Source organism: Epinephelus lanceolatus, chromosome 14 (assembly GCF_041903045.1).
Source record: "Epinephelus lanceolatus isolate andai-2023 chromosome 14, ASM4190304v1, whole genome shotgun sequence".
Lineage (NCBI taxonomy): Eukaryota > Metazoa > Chordata > Actinopteri > Perciformes > Serranidae > Epinephelus > Epinephelus lanceolatus.
In genome coordinates, this window is record NC_135747.1 from 18546755 (window position 1) to 18570425 (window position 23671).

A 23671-nucleotide genomic window follows, 5' to 3' on the forward strand; every position below is an offset into this window, starting at 1 on the left:
CATTTATCCTAAACATTTGAGATGTGGTGAATACCTGTCAGAGAGAGAAAAAGAAACATTTGCAGCCAGAGAAAGAGAGAGACAGAAAGAATGCCTGTTACCTCCGCAGATGAAATGGCTGTGTGGGTGGATGTACATGTGAGTGCAGGCTGCTAGGAGCTGTGAGTGGGAAGTGGGTACTGAGTGGGAAGAGAAGAGCTGCTTTAGTGAGACGATCAGCACCAAGGCCTGCTGAAAGGCAGTCACGCTTTCATGGCTTCTCTTTGTTTTCTGCACTTGTACAGAGACAGAGTTCCCAGGTAGTGAGGTTGGTGATGGATAGATGGATGCATGGATGGATGGATTGATAAGAGAGTTTTTATGCGTGCCTGCCATCGTCTGTGTATGGGTGTCTGTGTGAGGGTCAGCTGGTTCTCCTTTCTATTATTTTCATTCAAAATCATGATGTATTTAGATACAAGCCTGGACAGAAACACTGTAGAATAGGAAAAAACAGGTTTCAAAAACAGGTTTCCAAAAAGTCTTACAGCTGAGGCAACCAGCACAAGTTGTCCTGAAGAAGCTAGTTGATTTTCGGACGAGATATATACATTTATTCTGAAATAACATGCTAAAATCCTCCAGTTTTTGCTAATTTAAGAAATTGCACATTGCAGCTTTAGACCATATTTAGCAAAGCCCCACATGCTAGCATGTAAGAATGGCAGTGAGAATGGTTATGAGAAAATAATGCGTAGGAATAATAAAACAAAAGACTATTTAACAACAGAAGTAAATTATTGTTAAAAGGATTAGATTAGTATTGTTGAAGAGGGATGCTTCATTCTGAAGTGACTGATTATCATTACAAATAATTGATTGGTTGTCAGTTCTAATAATTAGGTCATTATTTTAGCCATGCTGCTATTGTTCATCTTGTTTGTCAGGATTCACTTGTTGGGCTAACAATGCCAGTACAATTTACCTTGTCTGTTCAGTAGATAATGTCAGTTGATCCCTGACATTTTCACTTCACACCAACAAGTTGAACCAACTTCAAAGTCACAACACTAAACGCTTTATCGTCTTCATGTTCAATGATCACAAAAATGACAACAGCGTTGTTTTACCGTCTTAAAATGAGGGAGTGAAAATGACAACTCTGGTGTCATTTGCTGGCTCCCAATTTGAGCAAATTACCTTTGAAAAGAATAAAAAGCACTGTAGGGTATTGTGCAGTATTTTTCAGTTGTCTGTCCAGTTTATATATGTAGCACTTTAGATAAGCAGGCCTGAGATTGAAAGGTTACTTGATCGGTCGTTGATGCCTTTCTGAATGTCATAGCCCAGCTCTATGCCTGTTTTGTTTTTCACTTTTTCCGCCCTGCCTCTTCTGTCAAGTTCATCCTGGCAATGTTAGTGCATACCCGATTGGTCCACAGTCAGGTGCATTTGTATATAGCCAAAGCACTCTCTGGCACAGACTGGTCCGTTCAAAATTCAGAGAGCTGTTGGACTATATTATTTGGTTATTCAGAGCACCACACTCTGGCAGCGGTAGGTAGAGCATACTTTGGGCAATCTGTCTGAGGAAAGCCTAGTGACTGTGCTTAACTTAGCTGTTTGTTAAAACAACAGCGCTCTCATTTTAGAATAGAGCGTCTGATCAGATTTACGAACACACCCTCTAGTTCTTCAAACAGCAGTGCTCTCATTTTAGTCTAGAGCATCAGCTTGGATTTAAATCAGTACATGTGGTGTGACCAATGCAAACAGGAAATAAGATGGCTCACTCGTTAAGTACTTCCACCATTAGCTCTGGAAAAAACCAGTATGTTTAATCTAGAATAATAATGTAGGACTCAATTAGAGTCTGAAATGAATTATTCTTTTAATAATAATTATTTTTATATCTCTTGAAGTGCTACATAGTTTATTTAATCAGGAGGCAACTGGTGTTATTCTGTGTCGTACCCTCTTCTTTTTATCAGTACTTGGGTGATAGGCTTTTAAAGACCCATCCAGTACTAATAACATAATTCCTGGGTTGAAGCTGCTAAGAGGCATTATTTTATGCCGTTCAACATCTATTTGCTTTCATGCCAAAAAATCATAGGTGTGCATATTTCTTAGATGAAAAGCCTTTGAAGCTGCATTCACAGTGCACCTTAGTTACACCTCTCCACTGAAAGCTGCTCTAATAAGGTCTTCTTTTAACAGCGTCTTAAAGCATGCATGATGTGGGTTTCATCTCGGGTTTTAGAAAGGGACACGAGTAAAGATGTTGAGTGACAAAACAGACACTGGCAAGATGATTTTAATATATCAATCCAGCTGTATTTGGTGATACATTCTCCAATGTTTTCTGTGAAAATCTACAGACCAAGACACAAACCCCTGACATACTGTATGACAAGGATCTTTTTTAGGCCTTATAGGGAGGATTTTATCCAGCTGTTGTGGATAAAATTATCTGACCCTGATCTAGTTTTGCTCAGTTATTCACATGATAGTCCAGTTTCTCCTGTTCCAGTAAAACCAGCCTCAGGGTGAAAATGTGCTTTCGAACATGACAGTAATGTAGAATATAGCCTGAAACGGCTAAAGGAATAGTTTGACCTTTTGGGCAACACATTTTTTCGCTTTCTTCACAAGAGTATGATAAGAAGATTGATACCACTCTCATGCAGCAATATTAAAGGAATATTTCACCAACAAAATGACCATGTATGTAGCACACATTATTGCTGTGTTACCTTTACCTTTCTTGCATGCCTCCATGATAAACTAAAGCCCCACTTCCACCAGCAGTATGGTATGGTACAGTTCAGTTCGGTACGCTTTTTCTCCGTTTCCACTGTGAAAAGTTGTGGATGTTACCAATGGAACTGTTCTGTACCGTCCCCATTTTTGGTCACCCCTCTGTTGGGGTACCTAGCACACAGATCTGATACTAAAAGGTGGAGCTGTGAACACTGCAGTCCATTGATTTGTCAATAGCAGATGGTCACTCTGTTCAGGGCTGAGTTGTGGCTGGTTTTGAGGCTCATGTAACCACTGTTCATACTGTGGAGAGTTTTACGTATATAAGTAAACTTTAACTATAAAATGAAAGGATGTTTTGCTGCATCTTGCACCAGCTGTAGTCTGAGAAAAGCAATTTGCTGGGTCAACTGCCAGCAACTTTTAAGGTGGAACGTTGACTTGTAATGTTACTCAATGCATGAGTTGACGATGTGAATCCATCAGCACACCTTACATTTCAATATGACAACTTTGACCATTACTTCAGTTTGTATTGTCTCTCTTGGATGACATATACTTATAGAAATGAGTGGATCTTCAAGTGTTCAAAAATATATGTTAATTTTGGCTGGATTATGTGAACTGCATATATATTCCAATCCTCACTCAGAGAAAGAAAAACTGTCACAGAGCATATCCTGTGGGCTCAGGCAACACTAAACCCCTGAGCTTGCCTGAGAAGGACTACATGCACAAACCTGCTGTTTTTAAATATCCCATCAAGAAAGACTCTTACAGCAGCCTGTTCTATTTTGTTCCGGCTCTGTAGACAATAAACGAAGTGCAGACTGATAAAGTAGGAAATACAAGTGCTGGATGGAGCAGTGAGGGACAACAACCCTGCCCACATGAAAGGGCACTATTTGTGGTGGAAATGCTAAGCGGACCTATGGGTCTAGGTACCATGTCTGAGGGGTTACTTTTGTTTCCAAAGGTACCATACTGAAAGTGTTTGGTAAAAACAAGGCTTGTTGATTAATTGAAGTAAATAGGGACCATGTTTATCCCCTTACAAACTCTCACACTATTCATGCACTATAATCCAGGTCTCATGTATCCAGTCATATATTTAGTACTTCCCAAATACAATGCATTCCCTTGCCTCAGACCTTTCTGAACGGGATATAGTCCTGGTCGGAAAGGGCTGTTGTTAAATGGACATCATTTACTTCAGTTAATCAGCTATGTTTGCCATTTGTGGATTCTTTGTTTATGAAACGATATGATACAATATACTTTATTGTCCCTGTAGGGAAATTTGTCTTGGACTCAGGAGCTGCACGATCCGATCCGATACAATACAGTACGATGCAGTGCGATATGATAATTTACAATATACTTTATTGTCCCAATAGGGAAATTTGTTTTGGACTCAGGAGCTGCAAAAGTATTGCTGCCTTACAATAACAGTCCAGAGGAAATTAATATATATATATATATATATATATATATATATATATATATATATATATGTGTGTGTGTGTGTGTGTACATATAAAAAAGAAAACCCCAAATATACTATTCATAACAGTATTGCACATCAGCTGCTCATGTATTGCACATAACACCAGCACACAACAGGGATGCAAGAAAAGCAGGGTTTTCATCATGAATTCAGGGCAACATGGCATGACTAACTGATATGTAAATGCTCATGGGTAAAGCATCCCTGTAATCCATACAAAAATGACAATGTGGCACACTATTTCCCTCAAAGCAGGGGCTGTTGTTTTGCAAACTGGTTTTATACATTTCTAGTCTTTATGCTAAAATAAGCAACCCAGCTGCTGGCTCCAACCTCATATTTACTGTACAGTTAGTTTTCTCATAAAAAAACAAAAAAAAACAAACAATGACTGTATTTCCAAAATGTCAGACTGTTCCTTTAAAGATGCAAAAGCATGTCCTTGCTGTGAAATATCTGCATACCTATACACATTTACAAACATGCAACCTCACACCTATGCACGCCACACATTCATACATATATGTACAGTATATAGACACCCACACACTTAGAAGAACTATATCTTGCATCCCGAAGCTCCTCTCCTGCTCTCTGGCTCCTGCAGTGAGACGGCCCTGAGAGGAGAGCCCTGCAATGCAGCATCTGTGTGACTCACACACATGCACGTACACACACACACACAGTGAGATGGTGGCGTGTGAAAGTGCTCAGATCGTAGGAGGGAGATGTGGAGTAAGAGAACAGAGTGAAGCAAAGAATGAAGCTTGATGAGAGGAGGAGGAGGAGGAGGAGTGAGTAGGAGGAGGAACAGTGACAGGAAGAGGTGGAGGAGGATGAAGAGGGAAGAAGAAATAATAGGTGGGAGGAAGATTTATAGGTGAAAGGATGCGAAGGAGTCAGACAAAAGAAGAGAAGAAGAAGAAGCAGATAAGAGCCATGGAAATGACAAATGAACTACTTAATTAGCTCGCTGATTACCTTGTCTGAGCAGAATTTTTATGGCTGATGTGTTTGCAGACAGTTTATCAGTCCTGCTTTATCTCTTTAAGCTGGACACACATTGTGGTACAGGCTTGAATTGACAAGGGGGGAAATTGGCTCGAAAAGAGTGAAAATAAAGCAGAGCATTTTCACAGCTGGCAAGTTAATCTTCAGCAAACTTTTGATCGCTGTATGATGTCATCATTAGATTCTGCTAATTGCTATTTTTGTTGTGAGTAGATGTTCTGTAGGAACAGCCTGTAATTAGCCTTCAATCCACTGATATCTGCGAGCTCTTGCATGATAATTTGTTGAGCTAAGATAATTCATGTTAGTCTATAAAAACTCCCAAACAATGCAAAACAGTAATGCTACAACATAATTAACAGAAAACACTGTGTTTAGTCATTGAGCTGTAACTTCAGCGTAAACTAACCAAACACATCAGCTTCTTTCAGTACTTATTGCTGGCACTATTAGTTGCTATGACATATTGAGGTTGAAAATTTTGTACTGTTATTGTAAAAGGTATTTTGACCTTTTTTTTATCCTGGGCTGGTACTGTAGAAGCAATGGTGTGGAGGAGAATAAACTTTTAGCCTTCAAAAAGACATACAGTTCTGCTTCGCCAAGCTCTTCCTGCTGTGTGACGACTGACAAGTGTAGTGCATTTAAGTACCAAATAAAAATTTAAAATTTGCAGTCCATCTCTTAATGGACTATTTTCATGTTTCAGCCAGACAGCCCACCTGCTATTTTAAAGGCCATGGGAATGGTGTGTGCTCTTTGTTTACTCTACCTGTAACAGTGTGTCCTTGCCAGTTTGTCTTCTTTCTGTTGACTAAACGTCGGTTATTTTCTATGGATTGTGCCTCACTGGAAAAAAAATGGCTGTTATGGCGGTTATACTGGGTAGTTTACAGTAAGGCTGCAACTAATGGTTATTTTTACGTTGATTAATATGTTGATTATTTTCTCAGTTAAGCGATTAGTTGTTTGGTCCATAACATATCAGAAAATTATGAAGAATGCCGAAAATGTAAACGTAATACATTTAAGAAGCTGGAATCAGAGAATTTTGCATGGTGATGCATTGGTTAGCATTGTCGCCTCACAGCAAGAGGGTTCCTAGTTCGATCCCAGGGTTGAGGGATCAATTGCTGGGGTGGGAGATCCCTCCTGTGTTCTCCACTTGTCAGCGTGGGTTTTCCCTGGGTACTCTGGCTTCCTCCCACAGTCCAAAGACATGCAGGTTAACTGGTGACTTTAAATTGGTCGTAGGTGTGAATGTGAGCATGAATGGTTGTCTGTCTTTGTGTGTCAGCCCTGTGATAGTCCGGCGACCTGTCCAGGGTGTACCCGGCCTCTTGCCCAATGTCAGCTGGGATAGGCTCCAGCTCCCCCGCGACCCTAAACAGGATAATGCTATGTAAAATGAATGAATAAATCAATGAATGAACATATTGATTATCAATGTAGTTGGTGATTCATTTTGCAGTTGACAACTTATTTATTATGAAATTAATTGTTGCAGTTCTAGAAGTCGCCATGATGTCTTTCCTTGCATGAATTCCAAGAAAGCAATATTTATTATTTAATGTATTTCTGTGGCCTCTTCATATCTCCTCTGAATGGCCTCCTGAGCCACAGTTTTTAGCCAGACAGAGTCGGGGAGGAAAAGTATCCTGAGTGGTCTATTTTGAGGACAATGTGAACAAATAGCCCCCTGCAGTATCCGTAGAAGGCTTTTCAGGTTTCCTGAAAAAAAAAAAAAAAAAAAAAAAAAAAAGCAATCCAGTAATACTGCACCAGAGCCTTGCAAAAGGGTAGAAAATGCAATGTACTGACTGGGTGATTTTCATCACCTTACATCAACTGTGTGTTGAAAAAATCAACTTGTCTCTCTGATTCATGATCACTTTGCCAGGATGCAGGAGGTGAAAAGGAGCAGAGACGCCAAACCTTTAAACTCAACCTTCTGTGCACTCGTAACACTTTGAGGATGTGTAGCAGTTTGAGGCTGCAGTATGTGGCAGGCTGAAACTATAGAGGCATACACTGCCTTAGTACATGAATTATTAGTGTGCACTGTCAAACAGATGTGAACCAATAATCACTGTTCGCACTCATACATAGGTACGTGTTGCTAAGCAACCACTTTGATTAGCTTCTGTTGAAAACACATTTGACAAGAATGACTGTAAATAGCAGAAAAGATCCTCACAGAGGAGGTGCATTTACTTATATAAGCAAGCTTGGTATCACAGCCAATCACTAATTAATGAAATCAAATCAGTGATTTCTTTCTAGAGCAATACACTTGGATCTGAAGCTAATATTTACATGCTGATAACACTACTGTAATACCTTAATGAGATATAAATCACTATCCAAAATGTCCAGTAGCAGCAGTGGCCAGCATCTGCTCACTATTCAACTCCATTCTTCCCTGGTGCAGAGACAGAGAGAGGGAATCAGCATCAGCCATCCCTCTGGCAAAGTGCCACAGGCTTTTTGCCAAGTGCAACAGACCTGCTGTCTACTGAGACGCTCCACGTCTAACTCTATCATATCGCCATTTCATACAGTCTCACCCCTCACTGGACACAATGCCTTGAGGACAGTATATTATCGAGACAATATATATTGTCTGGTATCCTGTGATCTACAATTTTCTACTCTTCGCTTGTCTCCATCATTTCCTCTCTAAAATGATCTTGACAAGACACTTCTTTCTTTCCTCTCCTCTGCTCTGTTATCAGCCGTCTCCACTTCTCTCCTCACTAAGTTCCCTCAGCACTCTCTGCTCGTCATTTTCACATTTTTACACTGTACCCTACACCAGTGCTTTGTTTTTGAATATGGTGTAAATACATGGCATGTTAATTAGCAGGGGTGAGACAATGTACTGCACTGCAGCCCCAGTTTGTGTTTCAGGCTGATGGGAAAGGCAGTTTCACGTGATAATGTTTCCTAATGCCTCTCTAATCTCCAAACCCAGCATGCTGAGTTTTCATAATGCTCTGTAATGGCCCCACTTGTCTTCTTTCAGGCTTTAACCCGGCAGGTGGTGCTGTTTCATTCACACATGCTGCACGTCCTCGCTCACAAACATTCAAACCATAAACAGTGCTGCAAACAGCAGCTCTCCAGGCCCCCGGGAGGCCAAGCCGCTCCCCCCTTTATGAACCACCACTGACACCCCCAGCCTGGCCACCAGTCAGGATGATCTTGTAGGGTCTGGAAATCAGCCACAGAGCTCAAAGTGACCTTCATTATCAGACAGACAGCAATGAGACAGCATTAGGACAGCAGTCTCATCTCTGTTTTTTATGACTCTGTTAATATTGAGAGTGCTCTTCAACAGAGGCTCGATAAGGGACACAGTGATGGAACAAGAGGCAGAAGGGACATCGACAATTAAGGTGTGCTACATAATATACAGCTGTGGCTTCTGGACAGAGACAGAGGGTGAGCATTTTTATGAGGAGACCGTGTGGTGTTGTGTGCTGTGGTCTCTGTAGAGGCTTCATTCACACTGATGTTCCCTTCAGAGCTGAGTCATGCAAAGCTCCATTGACTCCTGACTCTGATCCATTTAGGCTGCAAGGGGCTTACAGCCGTCACATATTCTGCTTGGGTCTATTCTATTCTTTCCATCTGGTTAATTCTATTCTGCTCTTCTATGCTTTTTCCTTGTGGTATTCTATTGCAGTGGTTCTCAACCTTTTTTGTGATGTAACCCCACAGATCTGTCAGCTGAGCTCATGCAGCCCTTCACTTACATCACCACCCGACATTTTCCAAATCCGTTTTTTTAGAAATAGATTAAACTGGTTGTTACATAGCACTATTAATTACATTAATAGTATTGAAACATTTTTTAAAGCCCCACTCCAGCCAGTGTGACTCTATATTTTTTGTTTTGTTTGTCATTTTGTGGTTAATTGTTGGACACAATCCATTTCCATGACAACCAGAGCACTGTTTTAGCATCCATGCCAGAGCAATGGCATGGAAATTATCAAGGCTAATAAAGGACATGTAATGGAGTAACGCAGGCAAATTAAATTATCTGATAAAGTTATTGAGAAAGAGTATGTAATTAAATTGCAGTTACTAATCAGAATGTCAGGGATTACAGGACGGCAGTAGCTCAGTGTTGGGTTGGGAACCGAAGGGTCGCCTGTTCAAGTCCCCATCCGGACCAAATATGGAGCGTGGACTGGTGGCTGGAGAGGTGCCAATTCACCTTCTGGGCACTGCCGAGGTGCCCTTGAGCAAGGCACCGAACCCCCCAACCGCTCGGGGAGCCTCACCAAGGACAGCCCCCCCACTCTGACATCTCTCCACTTTGTGCATGTATAGGTCCTGTTTGTGCATGTGTGTGTCTTTCGGACCTGTGTGTAATTGACAAGCAAGAGTGAAAACATTGAATTTCCCCTCAGGGGGATTAGTAAAGTAAATAAACTTATAAACTTAAAACTTAAAAAAGCTTTCAGTCAGGAACAGCTGAGCTTGAAATCGTGTCCTGCCTGAACTAACGCTATGCTCAATTAGTGTAAGTTTTTAATTGATAGTTGATGTGAGAAATTAGTTTGTTTGCTAGTTTCCGTAACACCTATAAGTTAATGAAATACCAAATTCTAAATTGATATTTCCTGTCAATATATAATTTATTAATTTGTTTCAAACAGAGCTTCCACCTAGAGGTCTTTGTCATGCTGTCAGCATTTGTTTTGCCAGTACATTACTACCTAGCGCTTGCGTAGGATCTTTATCCCTTACATAGCCTACTCTAGTCTGTCAATGTTTATTTACCTATTTTACACAATCTCAGTGAAGAAGTTTCACAGTGCTGTCCTGGGTCCAAAAACTGAAAGAACAATCCCACACAATCCCAAAACAAAAGCTCACGGTCTTGTTTTGCCCATGGCTCACACAACCCGGCACTGTATGTGCTCTGCAGGTGTAGCCAGAAAAGAAAGGCGCATCCACACCCCGAACGGTCTGCATCCATCATGTCTGCACTGTAGCCAAAATGCAAGATAAGTTGACAAACTAGCTCACAACGACTTCATCGGTTTTGTCACTCCAACACAAAGAGGCAGCTTGGAGGATGACGTACGACCTTCAGCTTCTACTATTGTCATATGTTATCTTCCTGCTTTAGCAACAACCTGCTTTTTTTCAGCTTTGAGCTCTTTGTTCAGGCTTTGTCTGTTTTCACCCCTAGTGTGGCTGACAACAGCATGACTCTATGGAAAACAGAATGGCTCGAGGGATGGCAGTGTTATTCTTTGGGTCAGTTGGTCTGTTACTTTGGTCCTGACTGAAACATCTCAACAATTACTGGGTGGATCTCCATGGTGATCGCCGGAATTAATGAAGTTGATGATTTTGGTTTTAATTGAAATATCTTAACAACAATCAAATGCATTTGGAAAAGACATTCATAATCCCCAAAAGATGAATTTTAACAATTTTAATGATCCCCAGACTCTTCATTTTGTGCCAGCAATTTGACCAATACTTTGCTTTATGGCTGTAATTGCAAACCTAATAACACTCCCATCAGCCTCAGCTGCACTTTGCATAGGTAATGAATTGGTTATTTTGACAATAGATATACAAAGGATCAACCGTAATCTAATTTTTCAAACTATTTGTGTTTATTTTGCTCCCAAACACAAAAAATGTGGATATATTTTCTTTGGTTCACATTCATTTCTTTTTTGCCTGGGTCCGGACGTTGGAAACTGCTCACTCAACTAAGATGACTGATTTGTTTGGCATCATGACAGGAAACAGAGGTTTCTTGTTTAAAACAAAAATGATGCAGTGATTGCCACGGTGGTGCTAAAGATAAGCCAATCAGTACCATGGGCCAGACTAAAGCCATTGTTAAACTGTTGTCATGTGTTGTTAAGCAGTGCACCAGAACCAATGAGGAGTAATGACAACAACACTGAGCGCTATAGACAAGATAGACACTGCTATTGAGGCTGTTCTAATCGACATGGTTCTCAGTATCGCCAGACATAATAGTTTGTTTTTACTTTTAAAACCCTAACAAAACAGGTATGTTGGCATGGCTATGCATCAGTGTGGACTCAAAATGACGTTAGATGCAGGCAGATACGTGGGTCTCTAGTGATTGGTTAAGGAAACTCAAACTCCCCTCCCCCACAGGTATCGGTGGATGCAATGTTACAATGAAAATGGACCTGGAGTGGAATGAGTTCACAATTCTCACAAATATCAGGCATTTTTTTCTATTTCATTCTGTTCTTTGCCCTCAGTGTGCTGACAGTAAGCGGTTGTATTTAACGCATTGTGAATACAGTGCGTAGTGCTCACTGTAGCAGTACCTTGGTTCCAGTTATTGACTCCTGTTTTCTCCAGCAGACTTCCCTTCAGTCTCTGAGTCTCTGTGGACTGCAGAGCTAAATGACAAATTGCTCCTTCACACATCCCCTTATGCACAACTACACAGGCTGCTCAGCAACTGCTTCAAGTACCACCGGCCACAGCCCTCTTGCACAAATCATGAATTCCATTTTAAAGCATTTCCTTTCTTGTGGTCTGCACGGGGGTTCACAATTGTCTTTTTCTCTCTCAGCCCTTTGTCTCTGTTTCTGTCCTTTCACGCCAAAGCCACATTAATTTCTGTTTGAAAGCCAACACTGCCTCAGATAAATGTGCTGATATCTGATGTGTCAATATATTGGAAGAAAGTGGAACAATGTACAGTCAATAAAAAATAAGATATAATCAAAATGGTCAACAGACTCATCCAGCTAACTTAATTTTCCACAGAAGAGAAGCAGAGCCTGAGTAAAGGACTTCACGTACACAACCTTTTGTATTGATCTTATGCTACATTAAAACCCATTCATCTGTTTCCCCCACCTTCTACCCAATATCGTCCAAGAGATCATTGAATCTCACTGCCTGTTCATGCCCCGGGCGGTTTTGTGGGTTGATCAATACTTCCCCCCTTTTGCTTCTGCTTGATCTCGTCTCTATGCTGTACTGATCAATCATCTGGTCTCTGCATGGGATTTCATGTACATGTAAGGTTCTGGTCGTCACTAGAAATACCTGTTGTACAGATCATCATCCATTCCAAGTGTTTAAAGGTTCTGAATTTGGAGTAGTCTCTGTTAGATTTTTTGATAGAATTACACTGCAAAGGCTACCTGAGTCAAACAATTTGTCCAACGCTGAACTGGATCTTGTTAGATTGATCAGAGCCCTCCCCACATCCCCACAACCTTGCATGAGTCACACAAATTCAAGCTGTGCTCTGTTCATTTTCCAGTAGTGATTTCCACCTGGGCCACTGGCTATATGAGTCACTACACACACACAAATCAATAGAGTTTAATCCAGTGGCTGTCACCTGCCCGCTAACAGCCAAGGACAATATTTCACACAACCACCTACACACAAACTCGCACAAGCACAGATGCCCTTTCAGAATTGTTGACAGTGAAGCTCGGTGAAGCTGCAGCAGGGATTATGACTGACAAAAAGAGATTTGTGAATGTGACTGATGCAGCGTGTCCTAGAGCCTTCTCTGGTCTGCACACTGTTCATTCTCCTTTATGAAACCTTGCTAACATTGCAGTTAATAACACTGACATGCTGAGTTTTGACCATGCCTCGCCTTCACTCCTCCCTTCTCAATCCCTTAATGTCTCTCAGCCAGAAGCCAGAAGGAGAGACCCCACCCCTTGCCCACCCTCCCCTGCTGCTAGCTTGCACCAGCATGGCAGACAGTCGACAGCCAGAAGATGGTGCCCCCCAGTGGGACCCATCAGGGGGGCAGGAGCCTACAGGCACCCATGGAGCCAATGGCTACTCTTCCTCCGCCTACAGGACCTGCCAGCCTGGTGGGGCGCACATGGCCACAGGCCCCTACTCGGCCAGGGAGAATGGATTCAATGGAGAGCTAACTGGAGCCCCAGCTATAACTGCAGGTAAGACATATTTATAGTATTCAGATTTTTATGTCTTACATCTCCTTAGCTGCTCATCTGGCATCTGTTTACATTTATGGATAGCTCAAAGAAGAGGATGTGATAGAGTCAGCAGGAGTATTGCATTGTAATCACTGAAGAACAAGCTGGTTGTGTTGGGGGGAAAAGAGATTTACTATATGTTGTATAAAGGTCCTGTGAAAGCACATTTGGGCCAGGAAGGAGAAGTAAAACAGATGTGGCCCCACTTAAAGGTCAGAATTTTAGAAGTCTTTGACTTGGTCTGTCATTTTGACAGACCAAGTCAGTATCATGGGATATTTTACACTTTTATTTGTAAGTCAACAAAACAGCGGATTTATACTTGTGTGTCAATTCTATGCAGAGCCTACGCCATAGCCTACATATGTGGTCTACTCCGTTGTGAGCATTTATACTTTTGCAGTGGTGTGTCTGTGTCACTCTGCAGTTACACCTACAAACCACTAGTCTGCGATGGGGTTTCTGTGGAGTGCTGAAAAATTTGATTGATTCAAAACACACCCAAAACACACAACAAACATGGCTTAAAAGCGACAATTTCAAACACAAGTACACAAATTGGCTTCACTAACTAACTAACACAGCATTCACAGACAAAGCACTTGTCCTTTGCTGGACACAAGTTCCCCAACAAATACAACATGCTAATGTTTTTAGCACAAGCCTAAGGCATTTTACATTGTATGAATTAGCCGAGCTGCTAGCTGACTTTTCCTCTGCTCATATGAAGCCAGGGACAACAGCAACATTTAACAAAGGTCACATTATAAAATGCAGCTCCATCACAATTCACAAGGTTCACCGACAAAACAACTGTCTTATACTGAACAATATAGCAATGAGCGGAGCATTCCTCTACTATGAAGCCAGGATAAATAACAAAGTATAATCCCGGAAGGATAAATCGCACAAGACTTGAAATGCTGTTTTGTGGAGGCTTTATTGTCCTCACAATAAATTGTTTCCTAAGTGTGAAATAATAGTAAATAGCCTAAGCTTTGTTTGAAATGATTTCATCTTACAAAAATACACAGGAGGTGTGCGTTGCCGCAACATGTAGTGACATTTCTGGGGAGGTACACATCAGGTTAAAGCGTAGGTCAACACACAGAGCCTACGCCAGGCACAATGTCGATGGGACGCAGATGTTTAATTCCTGCATGAAGGACCCAAACTGGGGATGTTGCGGTTTATGGTTGCTGCCCTTTAACCCAAAACCATCAAGGCACCCCTAGAGAGTCAAGTGTGACTTAAAGGGACAGTTCATCCCAAAAATCTGAAATATAATTTTTCATTTTACCTGTAGTGCTATTAATCAATTTTGATTGTTTTGGTGTGAATTATAAATTTATAGTGTTACCATGGGGCTCACAACAGGTAAAACATGCTTATCCAAAACACAACTGGAAGCCAGTGGATGATCAGAATCATGGAGAATGGGAAACATATCAGTAATGTTTGTCAGTTGTAAAGGATGTAAAGGGGGCCTTTTTTAATTGAGAGGCAAGCACGAGACACAGTTCAGCCACTGTTTAACTTCTGGTGAGTTCATTTATTGTTGTTCATTTTGTGTCCAGAGGTGCTGGCACAATAACGACACAGAAAAGCAGTTTGTGTAGAAGAACTATAGTTGGTCTCAATCGTGGCAAACCAAATCAGCTCGTCTTGTCTTTGAAAGCAGTGCTCACAGTTTGATAATGGAGAGGAGAGACCATAACAGAGTATGAGCATTTCCAGTACTCAAGTGTGTGTGGTTTGGGCTTGTGTAAGTGTGGTTATGTGTGTGCACACTGAAGTATGCTTGTGTGTGTGTGTTATCCTTCAATGAATTGTAGGGTTTGTGTGTGTGTTGAAGTGTGTGAGTGGACGTGTAAGCTTTGTCTATGGCTTATGACAGTGTGTGTGTGTTGTTATGTGATATGTTTATATGTGTATATGAATCTGTGCATGTGTGTCCTGTCTCTTCTTGTGCGTGGGTTTGCAGCACTGAGTCCTCACTAGAATCACATACTGTTATTAACAGTGCCATAATTAACACATAAAATCCGTCTCTCTACCCCCTACCCCCCCAACCCCACCCTCACTTACACCCTGGAGACAAGAACAATAATGTACCAATGGTGTAGCCATGGAAACGGCTCCCCTACAATTTACTTTGCCAGGGCTTTTGTTCTTTTCGCCTTTAGCTTGCCAATGACAAGACCATTTAGCATGTGATGACAAGAGCCCAATTAACCTCCCATCTCCCCATTTTTAGGGTTTAACTGACACCACCTTTGAAGGCTGATAACAGTGTTTTTAAGCGTCCCTGCTCGTTGCCCTTTGTCCATTTTTATGCCCTCAATGCCCATCTTTAGTTATATATCATTCAGTCTTGAAAATTCTCTATTTGAAAGTGTTTGAGGAGAGGAGTCATATTGCTGCATTAAAATCACATAATGACACTTCATTCAAGACAACACTCAAATCAGGCATGACGTGATGTTCTTGTGTTTCAAGTACATGGGCCAGACGTGGCAGTCGAAGAGGCCAGGATCTGGCAGTGTTTTTATTTTATTTAACCTTTATTTACCCAGGCAAGCAATTAAGAACAAATTCTTATTTACAAATGCAGCCTGAACCAAAGAGCAAAGGCTCTCTGGAGGGAGAGGGGGAGTGGATGCTAAAAATAAAAAATAAAGTTATATAAAATACACAATAAACAATTAATAAACAATTAATAAATACAATACAATAAAGGTGAAAAACAGTACAAACATGACAAGTAGGCCTACTCAACAGGTGCAAGAGTCAACTATAATTTGTTGCAAATTTTGTTTAAAGACTGTGAGTGATGTGAGGACGGTAAGTTTGAGGATGTTTTGAATGGTGTTCCAGTCATTAGCTGCAGCAAAGCGGAAAGTGTTGCGTCCAAAGACTGTGCGGGCTTTGGGGATGGAGAGTTTAATGAGTTTACTGGACCTTAAATTGAGGGCAGAGTGGGAGAGGTGCAGGAGGGAGGAGAGGTAGGGAGGTGTCATACCAAGTATGGTTTTGTAAATGAGCTGAAGCCAATGGCTGAGTCGTCTGGTGTGGAGGGATGTCCAGTCTACTAGGTTGTATAAGTCACGGTGGTGAGTACTGAAATGTGCACCTGTGGCAAAACGGATGGCAGAGTGGTGGAGAGGGTCCAATTTACTGAGGGTAGAGTGAGATGCCATCCTGTAGATGGTGTCGCCAAAGTCAAATATGGGCAGGATGGACATTTTGACAAGTGTGTGTCTGGCTAAACGGGTGAAGGTGGCCTTGTTGCGATATAGAAAGCTCAAACGAGCTTTAACTTTTGACTGTAAGTGCTTAATGTGGGTGGTGAAGGAGAGGGACGAGTCCAACCAAAGGCCAAGATATTTGTAACAGGTCACAAACTCGAGTTCAGAGCCGTCGGCACAGAGGATTTTAGGGGCAGTGGTGGAGTCATGTTTCCGGTCAAAAATGATACATTTTGTTTTCTTAGTGTTGAGGAGAAGATGAAGGCTGTGGAAATTCTGCTCAATAGAAGAGAGACTATGCTGTAGTGTGGCTGCTGCAGAATGAAGAGAAGGGCCCACTGAGTATAAGATGGTGTCATCGGCATATAGGTGGATCTTGGAGTTGCCGGCATTCTTGGCTACATCATTAATGTAGATAGAGAACAGCGTTGGGCCTAGGATAGAGCCTTGAGGCACCCCTTTAGTGATGGTGAGAGGGTCAGACAGGATGTTTTCAGTCTTAACTTGCTGGACTCGATTGTTTAGGTAGCTGGCGAACCAATTACAGGAGTGTGATGACAGACCAATGCTGGAGAGCCTCTGCAGGAGGATGGAATGGATGACGGAATCAAAGGCCTTAGTAAGATCAATGAAGGCAGCAACGCAGATCTGCTTAGAGTCCAGGGAAGTGATAATGTCATCCAGGACCTTCAGAGTGGCTGTAGTACACCCATGGCCTGGCCGGAACCCAGACTGCAGGTCGGACAGGATGTTGTTTGAGGCCATGAAGTGACTGAGCTGTTTGTGAACCAATTTTTCTAAGACCTTGGCCAAGCAGGGCAGGATGGAAATAGGTCTGTAACAGTTGGGATCAGAGCCAGAGCCACCTTTAAAGAGCGGGAAAACCAGTGCAGATTTCCAGTCTGGAGGAAAGACAGACAGCTCTAGAGACATGTTGAATAGCTGCGAGATGGGGACAGCAATGACGGGAGCAGCAACTTTTAAAAACATGGGATCAAGCCCATCGGAGCCCGCCGACTTGTTAGAGTCCAGCTTAGTGAGCTCCTCTAAGACTTCCGAGGCCAGGATGGGTCTAAAGGAGAAGGTCCCAGAGCTGGAAGACGTAGGTGAATGTGATGAAGCAGCAGTGGGGGGTTTGACAGAAGAGATGTGAGCTGAATTGACAAAGTGTTGGTTGAGAAGTGAGGCCATATGGGACTTATCAGTGACAACAGAGTCACCAAAAGTCATTGCGCTGGGAAAATGGGGGGTGGGGGGGAGCTTATTTTCCATGGATTTGACTGTTTTCCAGAATGTCTTGGCGTCAGAGCCGCAGGATGCAAATTTGTCCAGGAAGTGAGTGACTTTGGCTTTTCTGATGGCTTGAGTGCATTTGTTTCTACATTGCTGAAAGGCAAGCCAATCAGTAGGAGACTTGGAGGAACGGGCTTTCCGCCATAAGGTGTTCTTCTGGCGGATTAATGCAGCCAAATCTCGGGAAAACCAGGGGCTGCAACGATCCTTGATCCGTAATTTTATGAGTGGGGCATGTTTATTGATGATCTGGCCAAAGGTCGACTTGAAGTAGGACCAGGCTGCATCCATAGTAGAGAAAGTGTTAATTCTGTCCCAGCTCACAGCAGCATTGTCGTGGAGATAGGCATCCGGGTCAAACTTCTTCAGGGAGCGTTTGAAAACAGTCACAGGTGGACGTTTAACAGAGGAACCAGAGCGTATGCAAGCAATAGCACAATGATCGCTCAGATCTTGACTAAAGACACCAGATTTATAATTAAACGGAGCATTCGTGAAGATGACATCTAACAGTGTGGCAGATGAAGGAGATTTCAGATTATGTCTAGTGGGCTCTGATATAAATTGGAAGAGGTTTAGGGCATCGAATTGTTGTGCAACCAGATCTGGGGGGTTAGTCATGTCCCAGTTTAGATCACCCAGGAGAATGAACTCGGAGAAGATGTGCAGGGCCAGGAGTTCACTAAGAACAATTAAAGAACAGAGTGGGGCAGAGGGTGGTCTATAGCAGACAGCAACAGAGAGAGAAAAGTTATTAGACAATTTGATCTTTACCACTAGTAGTTCCAATAGCTTAGGAACGGACTTTGACAGAGAAATAGTGCATTGCAAATGGTCTTTAACATATAAAGCAACACCACCTCCTTTGCTAGCTCTGTCCTGGCGAAATACATTATAGCCTGGTATGGAAATGACAGAATTGACAATATTTTTCTTAAGCCACGATTCAGAAATAGCGAGAACATCAGGAGTAGCAGTGTGAACCCATGATTTCAGCAAGTCAAGTTTGGGTAACAGGCTGCGAATGTTAATATGCAAGAAACCCATAGACGTGCGATCACAAAAATCCATAAATGACAAATTAGGGACAGCATGATTAACAATAGCTGGGCCTGGGTTGGGATGTATATTGCCTGAGACAAACAGCATGAGAATAATTAAAATGCACCTGAGAACAGAGCCAAAGCATACTTTTGGAGTATTGCTATTTTCTTTCATAGAGGATTTAACATGTAATAGAAGGGGAGAGTCAATGAATTGCTGCAGAAGCATAAAGGAGTACAGTGAAGAATATAACACAGTCAAACTAGGAAGTCCTGTATTTTTTGTGATCCAGAAAGTGAGAGCATCTCTGGGCAAAAGTCTGATGTCCAGCGTGCCACCACCATAGAGGACTATGGCTGGCCTGTGCAAATGTCTGCCAGCATCTCCAGGGGACTGATCCGCAGTGTGCAGGCAGATGATAGACAGTGTAAGCCAGAAGGCCATGGACAATCTTTTGTAAGGATACAGTGTGTAGTTCCTAGAGCACCTCCTCTTAAAGTATCATTGGTTGAGCAGGTCAATCAGAGGTCAGTAGGTGTAAAACAAAAAAAACCTCCACAATAAGGATGTGAGTCTCCTCCTTCCTGTGGTCAGACTTTGGGACAATCTCAGTATGCAGGGTATTACTGACACTATGAGACTTATCAAACTTCACCAAGTTGTCCAAACATGCATAGATTGTACCCATCATGGCGTCCATGTCCAGAGCGGTGATGACATCGTACTGCTTAAAGGCAACGTTACCAACTTTAATCTGATCTTGGGGCTTTAAGAAGTCATCCTGCTGTATCACACAACAGTTGGGCAGGTTCTTGATCAGTCGGTTGGTGAGGGTGGTTTTCCCTTCATTGGTTACGTCACTGATGCCGACGATGTACTTCATGATTTTGGATGGTCAAAGCTCTTCGAAAAAAAGTCACAAAGAAATTAAAACGTCAGTAAAAGGGGAACTAATGTTTTTTTTTTCAACCTGGGCCCTATTTCCTGATCTTCTTTTGTCTAAATGAGTGATAGGATGTTCAGTATTTGACATTTCTCCAGTATGAAGCTAGGGCTGACCTGCCTGCAGCTCGTGAGCGCGCGCTATATTAAATAATAGGGCACTCAGACAGTGTCAAACAACGTCAAAATACGTCCACTAAAAGTGCACTTTTTTCCACACAGATAGTCTCGGATTGTTAGTATAATTATCCAACAACATAATGGAAAGGAGAAATGAACGTCTGTGTTTACCTTTAGCTGGAGTCGAACATGTTCCTCTGCCTGTTGCTGCTCCCTCTCTGTCCTCGTCCGCTCTTCAATTTCAATGAGCTCTGCATCCGTGTATGTCCGTGTACTCCATGTTCAAATATGACAAGAAACTATGAAACAAAAACCACTATTCAGCGATTAGCCTACTATTATGAAAAATATAGCTTATATATATAGCTTAGCTGATATTTTTTTGTCTAGTTTCTATTTTTGGATTGTACATAATAAAGATTTATATTTCTGTAACAGTTATATAGACAGTGTTGAAAAACATCATTGTCCAGTACTTTTAGACATGTACCTTCCTATTTAATAATGTCTTTCTATGCCTTTGCACAGGCGACAGCCATGGCTGGAGTTATTATGTTTTGGGTTGTCCATCTGTCCATCCATGCCATTCTTGTAAACCCAATATCTCAATAATGCCTTGAGGGAATATCTTTCACGTGGCGCAAACTGTCCACTTGGACTCCACACTGAACTGATAAGATTTTGATGATCAAAGGTCAGAGGTCACTATGACCTCACAACCATTCCATTCTCATGAATGCAATATCTCAGGAACAACTGCAGGGAGTTTCATTACATTTGGCACAAACCTCCACTTGGACTGAAAACAATGAACTGATAAGACTTTGGTGGTCGAAAGTTGACTTCACTGTGACATCAGAATGTTCGGCAAAAACAGATTTCTGGTTATGATTCAATGCCATAACTCAGGAACAGAAGGGGAGACATTTGGTCAGATATTCAATTGGTGACACTGATCTTGGGTGCCCATCTTGAAACTGTGGTGACTGCATAGATCTTCTGCACTGCAGGGTTGACGATGTGTGTGAAGCATGCTGGTTTAGAATTTGTAGCTTCTTTGCATCATCCATATTTGTCAGGGCTTCATAAGAGTCTGAACAGACATGAAATGTAAATTGCAACTTGACTGGATGGCAGAGGCATAGTAGAACTGCGAGGCGGTAATTCTAGTTTGTCTGTTGGTGTACTGTCACCACAAATGGGTCAACAGGTTTCCCAGTAAACATAATGTGTGGGTAGACACTCGTAGCTTACCTGTCTGTCTGTCAACAGTTATTTCTTTTGAGTGCACTGGCTTTGTTGTGACAAAGAAGAGAAACAAAACAAATCATACAACAATCTATCCTTAATATTATTTTACTGTATATTTTATGTTTTTTAGTGTTTTTAATGTTTTATATAATTAACTCTTATATCCTGTGGTATACTGTGGTTTTGTTTTGTAAAATGGACTTTCAGTTCAACTCACATTTCAGTGTTTTCTTGTTATCAGGCTTGTTATATTGGGTCAAGATGTGTCTGATGAATTAAAGTTACTTTTTTTTGGGCCTATAATTTTTTAACCATAATCAACTATTTTTCCCCAATTAATTTCAAGTAGGACAAGATCAACAACTCTGCAACATGTAATCTGGTCAACTTCTTTTTTAAATAGAGTTTTAATAGATTTTTTTAAGTAGTTTGAACAATACACAAACAGTGACATAGGAGTTACAGGACAGAAAAAAGGAAAAAGATGATGAGGAAAACAAAATAATAAAAAATAAATAAGTAATAATAATAGTAATAATAGTAATGGTAATAATGATAAGAAATGATAAGGTAAAGGATAACACGCTGCCAGCCAGATGAAAAACAGTACAATTATACACCAGTTTGTACTATGTCCAAAGGAATGTTGAGGCAGAAAGATGGCATTCATGGGGTAAAGATCATGGGTGGTCAGGAAAGGTCCAACGGAGACCTAGTGTCCTGGCAGATCAAAGCACAGTGTACAGTCCAGTGCAAAGAAGCAGTCCAATGTGGTTGGTCAGCTTGACTCCTCACCCTTTTAATATGTTCAATAAAGAGTCCCCAGATTTTTAGAAAACTTGACGAGAGAGTTCAACAGATGTAGAGAAGAAACCATGTCATGTAGCCATTTTGAAAAGCAAGGAGGGGAAGCAGATTTCCTTTCTCAAAAAATAACCAAATCTGGTCAATTCTTGTCAATTAAATCAAGCAAGTTTTGTCTTAAACACGTATACCTGCTAATTATTTGGCCCTCCCCTTGTTAAAGATGACACATTTGTGTCACATTGCTTCAACATTGCTATCTGATAAATACGAGAGGCCAACATAATTAGCAACTGCCAAGGCCTCATGTGTTCCTCTGGGTCATTATTAGCACGTATCAAAGATATGAGAGCTGTAAACAGCCTCCCTCCAACTTCAAAGTAATGGCTTGAAAGTGATGTCAACAAGAACACAGCACTTGTCTCTCTGAGAGTGGAAAGCCAATGATCTACTCTTAAGTTTCAGCCCAGCATTAACAGCTGTGCTTTCACTCCCATCTCATGGCCCTCATCAGTGAATAGAACAGACTTACATATGATAGAAATTCTTTCTATGCTCTATCTGTCTGATTTTTTTGTACCAGCCTGCATCAAATCATGATTATGAGATCAAGTGAGGTGGAACACCAACAAATATCTCCACTCTCAGAGGAAGGTAAGTGGAGTATAATTTTAAAACAATAGCTAATAACGATGCTCTGCAGTATAAAATGAATGAGTTCCAAATGAAAGTTGCCTTACACATGAAGACAAGCTCACCCTCTCCTCTAGCTTTTACAGACAGTAATCCGCATTAATGATAATGATCAGTGTATGTTTTCTAATCGTCTGCATAGAAAATGACGTATCACATCAGCAGCTGTGCAACCAAAGCTGTGTTTGTCTGCAGAGTGTCTTGTCAGCATACATTAGCATCGCTCTGGAGCAGAGCAGGGCGGGAGTAAGTGGGGCAGGATGGGTGACAGAAGGGCTGATGCTGGCACTCACACAGCCTTCTCTCCCTGTGAAAAGCTCTTCAGACACAACAAGAACTACTGAAGCACAAAATTGCCCTCTTGACTTTCCTTTGAGACAAAGTTGAAAAAGTCAGTCAGCCATGCTGGAAGTGGTCAAGAGAAAGAGATGGAGAGAGGCAGACAGAAAGACACAGTGTGAGTTAATAAAAAAAGAAAGAATGCAAAAGGGTGTTGAGTTTATTCTGGAGAGTGGTTGGCTTGCATAAATCGAGGAAGTGTTATATTAGGGATATTGCATTGATGTCTATGTCATTGAGCTGACGCAAGTAACTGGGCATACTGTCAAGAAGCCCAGACAAGATTTTCTGTTGTTAAAGTCCCTCCATCTCATCAGTCTGAATCAGTATGTTTTGGCTGCAGCAGAGAGGAGATTTGACCAAATGAAGCTCTGGTGGGAAGTATGGACACAAACAAAAAGGGACAAATCCAAAGTTTGAGGATATCTGAGTCACGACTTGGCCTCAGAGGGCTTTACACTCTGTTATATGTGGTACACTCCATTCTGTTTGGATAAGGAAATACTTATAAAAAGAAACAAATGAAGAAACCCCAGTAAGAGCAACAGAGTAGGGATTCAGTGGCATGGAGACAGTGGTTAGCTAGCTAGCAAGCTAGCTATACCGTAGCATATAGCATACTCACTGGGGATTTTGAGGGCTGCAACAATTTCTGTCCTGTTTTTTAAGCTAACAGT

General features: G+C 41.6%; 1 protein-coding gene across 9 annotated transcripts in view; it reads left to right on the forward strand.

Annotated features, from left to right (window-relative positions):
- The window catches only part of map2 (microtubule-associated protein 2), a 136941-nt gene that overhangs the window by 60641 nt on the left and 52629 nt on the right, over positions 1 to 23671 (forward strand). For all 9 annotated transcript variants that reach the window (XM_078174420.1, XM_078174422.1, XM_078174423.1 and 6 more), the window contains one exon: positions 12944 to 13218. In XM_078174420.1, the coding sequence (XP_078030546.1) occupies positions 13008 to 13218 (211 nt within the window). In that variant the 5' untranslated portion in view covers positions 12944 to 13007. The remainder of the gene's footprint in view (positions 1 to 12943; positions 13219 to 23671) is intronic.